At 34.0% G+C, this 5,497-nt stretch overlaps 1 protein-coding gene across 1 annotated transcript; it reads right to left on the minus strand.

The window, feature by feature from the left end:
* Window positions 1–2,144: 2,144 nt before the first annotated feature.
* On the minus strand, window positions 2,145–3,751 carry LOC124894691. The gene is made up of 2 exons (XM_047405275.1): window positions 3,330–3,751; window positions 2,145–2,247 (listed from the first exon to the last, which is right to left on the minus strand). Exons 1-2 carry the CDS (start codon window positions 3,628–3,630, stop codon window positions 2,198–2,200), a joined length of 351 nt encoding a protein of 116 aa, XP_047261231.1. The 5' UTR covers window positions 3,631–3,751; the 3' UTR covers window positions 2,145–2,197.
* Window positions 3,752–5,497: the final 1,746 nt, after the last annotated feature.

The following is a 5,497-nucleotide window of genomic DNA, read 5'->3' on the forward strand; positions in this document are numbered from 1 at the left end:
TAAGAGTACTCTCATCTTTTAAAAAGAGATTTTCATCTTTAGGAGGAATGTTATCACACCATAGTGGGTTGGCATATCGACTATAGCTTCTAAGGAAAGCTATACCATCATGTTCATCACTAGATTCATTAGGAGTGTTTATATCATCTTCAAACAAGACATTATACCTGTCGTGCCCCGTTTTCCTTACGGAAAGCGGGATTTGACTTGACAAACTCTTTTTGGAATTGTTTAAAGGGGTAGGGTGTAAGAGTCGCCACCTAACGTATTAAGGTGCGTTAGGGCACCGATCTAGGATACTACGAACCTATTTTTTTTGTTTAGTCTTAGTTCACCAGAGTTCGGGTAAGGATTCAAATTACCTCAAAAGGAAGGTTTTAGGCACCTTTCAAGGTCTACAAAGGTGGTTCCCGACCGAATTCATACTTTACGTGGGGATTCTATGTGGCCAAATAAAGGTCTCTTGTTTTACTATTAATTTAAAGTTTGACTATGTGATAGAGTAATTAACAAATATTTAATTTAATTATTTTATCTATTAATCATCTAAATGATAAAATCAATAAAAAAAATATGTAAATAAGATAAGCGAGGAGAAAGAAATGACAAAATCATAATAATGAGGACTGCTTATATAACAAACTAACTACCCCAAATAGACATGTAAAGTAAATAAAAAGACTAAAAAAAAGAAATCGTCCAAGTCAAACAAAGAAATGTTTTGGTTTTATTCAGATTAGAAACCCAACTTATTAATCTTCATCTGACCCAAGGGCTGAACTCTTAGACAAGTAATAATGTCATTAGCCTCTCCGTTAATATTTTGTTAGGATCATCATTTCTGAATGACTACCCGTCCCACCCCACATAGGATGGATGTCAAGTCTAAGGGCGTTCTATGACAAGGATAAAACTAACATTTTTAGTAATATTTATCGTCCCACCTATCGTCCAAGAGGCATTGGACTTTGCTATTTCGGATTTGTGTTCTTTACTAAAAGAAAACTATGTTGCCTAGGACTCAAAACGCGTAACAAGTTGGACCGCAAGTAGCACATAATTGTCCCAAGTTAGCCTCTTGATTAATTAAAGTTGATTAATGTGATTAATATGCAAAGACAAATAGTTTTTTATTATGTTGTTAACCTATAGACATGATATCTAAATGTTCAACAAGTATTTAGTGTGAAAACGATAACTGTGATTCGTGTGTATAACAATGTGTGATCAAGAGGGTGTCTAAAGTGTGGTAAATGTGTCAAGAGATGTAATGTAAAGACATGCTAAAATGCCTAACACATGAATGTTTTAACATACTAAAAATATGTTAATAGTGCAGGAATTTTACATTAGTATGCTGAAAATATTGTTTAACATGCTGAAACTTACATTGAACATGTTGCAAACGTGTGGAAACAGTTAACATGCCAGAAGTAGTTTTAACATGCTGAAATTCATTTTAAAATTATTGAAACTATTTAAAACATGCTGAAAATTAATCTAAGTTGCTGAAAATTGATTTAGACGTGCTGAAACTGTTTTAAACATGCTAGAAATTAATCTAAGTTGGTGAAAATTGATTTAGACATGCAGACTTGATTCAAGTATGTTGAAATTTAGTATTAACATGCGACAAACACATGCAAAAGATTCATGGTTGACATGTTCAAAGATGCTAACATGCTTAAAATATTATTTCAACGATATGCATAGTCCTAATGTTTAACATGCTAGAAATATATTAATATGTCAAGATTAATGTGACCATGCTAAACATACATTAACATGCTTAATGTCGAATTAATATGCTTAAATATGCTAACACGTAGGAAATGCATTAACATTCCTATATCCCAATTTTAAGTGTGGATATGCTAAAGAAGTGTTAACATGCCATCAATATGCTAATGTACTATCAATATGCTTTTAGAAAAAATAATTAATAAACCGTAACAAGTGATTCATATGTTAACAAATCATAATTTTGTGCCTAAGTAACCCATGTAGTATGTAATAATACACGTAAAACCTAGATTGTGCCTATCTACACCATTTAAAGAGCACGTAAATCTCCGCCCCCGAAGCAGTCCCCAAATAATATTATTATAATACTAACAAAAGGTGTCTTTACAATAATATTACAAACCAAAATACGAAAACTAAGAAGGAAAAAATAATAACTATCAAGAATACATAATTAATTAAATATCCCGGCGACTCTTCGGGACTTACCCTTTCTAATAATACCTGTTGAACATAATAAAAAAAAAAAGCACTGGATAAATACACACATAGACAGGCATATTGAAACAATCGAACACAGCACAACATGTAAGCATCAAGTGATTATTTCAAACTAGTCCTATCGACATGCTTTTTCTAATATTTAAGTACATCGACAAGGGATTTACCGGCAAGCAGCAATAAAGTAGAATTAGAAAGAAAGCCCAACACAGCAAAATATGCAAGATATTTTTCGTAAACATCGAAGGAAAAGTCCGAGAACTCTTGAAAGTATGTAATTACTTTTTGTATTTAAAAGTAACTAATGCTTTGTTTAAGAGAGTAGTAGTGGTAATTGTAATTGTAAAACTTGTCTCTTAATGAAAAGGTAGGGAGTTATATAGTAGAGGGAGTATTGTTGTATAAAATAAAAAATATATTTAGAGAACCAATTTCGGGAAATAAAGGGAGAAAAAAATATCTGTCAAGAATCAATGGAGGGAAGGGAAATTAGTTTGTTGCTATATTTTCTGTAAGGGAACAAGTTAAAATATGGTAACTCCATAATCCAGGCAGCAATATCTAATAAACATTTACAGGAATTTAATGAATGATTTAATCAATTATCTACTTACCATAAATAAGCATTGAGTCAATCAGTCATGACTCTCAATTAAGGATAGTACGTAAATCAATCAACTGTAAATTCTCAATTAGGCACAGTCAAGAATTTTAAATCCGCCATAAAAGGAAAAAAATAGTACCACAATTACAATAAAGCGATTACAAAATCATAAAAACATGCCGAAATAGACCATAAATAGAGAGGTATCAAATCTATCGCAATTAATCAAGAGGTTAGAAAATAAATAATCTACAGTGATTGATAATAAGCATCTTGTTAGAAAATTAAAATCAAGTCGCAAAAAAATTTGGGATATTCTTACACATGTTAACTAAGAGGCATAAAAAATTTCAAGTTGCAAGAAATTAGGCGTTTTCACATATAACAGGCCCAGAGATGAACATGAACAAATAATTACATGAATTGAATCACAATCTGAAGTTAAATGTCACGAAAATTTAATTTAAACAAACAAACATACAATTTGAGTTTAGGGAGATCAAATTGGATAATAGTTGAATCTGGGGGTGGCGCGTCGCTGGTTCGTCATCGTTGGTGTTTCTCGACTGTTGGAGGTGAAGGCCGGATCTGAGCGAGGGAAGGCCAGTCATCGCTGGGGCTGGTTCGTGGAGGGAGTGGGGTCTCGTGGTGGCGTGGAGCAGCGCTGGTATGCTGGTGTTGTTGTCACCGATGGGGGGCTGCTGGTGGCGTTGAAGAAGAGGGAGGCGAGCTGATCGACGTGAATAGAGAGGGGTCGGAGGACCATGGCTGGGACTAGCCATCGTTGGTGGCACTGATTTTGGAGAGGGGAGAGAGGAGAAGGAGTCTCGTCGGTAACAGAGAGAGAGACAGCGGTAAGAGAGTTTTGAGAGAGAGAAAGTAGAGAGGGAGTGTATGGGGAAGGCTGCTTATTTTGGAATGAGTTGTTAGGTTTGGGTGTTATGGTTTAAAAAGGAAAGAAAGTTGTCTTGGATCTCAACCATTGGATCAATTTTGATCAACGGCTGAGATCTAATAGGTCAAGAAAGGGTTAAAACTTTTAAATTAGGTCATAAATTGGCTATAATTGCAATGGGTAAAAATGAAATTGAGCTAAAATTATAAGAAATTGGATAAAATTTGGTTAAAAGGTAAATGAATTTAGGCAAAGGGATTTCAATTTAAGCTGTTATTTAAATAATAGTAGGGATAACAATAATAGCAATGATAAATTATAATAATAATAATAATAATAATAATAATAATAATTACTAGACAATGTATTTGTAAATAATAAGTGTGCATATTTGTTAAAAAATAATTTAATGAATATTAATAAAATTTTGTAAAATGTCGTATTTGAATTAATAAATTGCAAAATGATATCATAAATTAATAAAATAATTTATATATTTTAAATCATGAATGTGACATGTCAAAAATCTGTTTGATGCAAAAAAATACTAATATTTAAAAATTTAATAATTTTGTTAAAATAGCAGCCTAAATATAGTATCGGGAGGTCAAAATTGGGTGTCAACAATACCTAAAGAGGGCATTATCCAAACCGCGTGCATATTTGGAACAAACAAGTTCATCACTCTCTAAAAGATCAATATTGAGTTTCAAGGAGGTTTCAAGGACAAGATTACCCCAAGAAGATCTCTCGGGTTCACTCTTATTTCCTTGACCAACATTTTTAAATTCTTCACTCACTTGAGATTCATTAATCAACAACAACAACAAATCTAGTGTATTCCCACATAGTGGGGTATGGGGGAAGGATAAGATATACGCAGTCCATACCACTACTTCAGGAGAAGTAGAAAGGTTGTTTTCGATAGACCCCCGGCTCAAGACAAGGAATTATAAACATATACTTAATAAAGCATGGAACAGGATGTCAATACAAAAATGTGCCACCCACAAGGAATAATAAAAAAAAAATAGTAAACACATTCATAATAAAGCATACAACAAAGTGTCCTAAAAAAAATAATACATCTATCAAGTAATGTCCTCCCCCAACGACTCAAACTGGCACTAGCCTTCTATCCTAATCCGCGTCCTCCAAATCTTTCTATCTAGGGTTATGTTCTCAGTGAGTTGTAACTGCTCCATGTCCCGCCTGATCACCTCTCTCCAATATTTCTTTGGCCTACCCCTGCCCCGCCTGAAACCATCCAAAGCAAGCTTCTCACACCTATGAACCGGACATCCATTCCCCTCCTCATCACATGCCCGAACCATCTCAATCAGACTTCTCGCATCTTGAGATTCATTAATCACATCACACATAACCTCAAGTGGTGGGCAAGTTTTACGCATAAGTTGGTCAACACACTTTTCACACGATGATGTACTTTCATTCAACACAATAGCTTCAACACTAGGTGGACACAAATTGATCTTGCAAGAAAAGTCAATTCGGTTATCTATAGGATCAACTAGTGTATCCACTCGCACAACATGTACATCATCCACAAATGGCAAAGAATCAATATACTCATATGTAGGTAAGCTACTACTCACACTCAATGCTTATTAACCACACGATCACCATTCACATGCACAAAAATGTAAGTGTTATCTATTTTACCTTGAAGTTCATGAGTATATTCTTCTTTACCTTGGTGTGAAGGTCCTCAAACTTGGGAAGCAACTTCCTTC

Source organism: Capsicum annuum, unplaced genomic scaffold, assembly GCF_002878395.1.
Source record: "Capsicum annuum cultivar UCD-10X-F1 unplaced genomic scaffold, UCD10Xv1.1 ctg76925, whole genome shotgun sequence".
NCBI classification, from domain to species: Eukaryota; Viridiplantae; Streptophyta; class Magnoliopsida; order Solanales; family Solanaceae; genus Capsicum; species Capsicum annuum.

Coding starts and splice junctions, on each gene's coding strand:
- LOC124894691 (XM_047405275.1), bottom strand. CDS start 3,630: ATGGCTAGTCCCAGCCATGGTCCTCCGACCCCTCTCTATTCACGTCGA. Junction 2,248..3,329: donor GATCTCCCTAAACTCAAATT/GTATGTTTGTTT, acceptor TATGTTCAACAG/GTATTATTAGAAAGGGTAAG.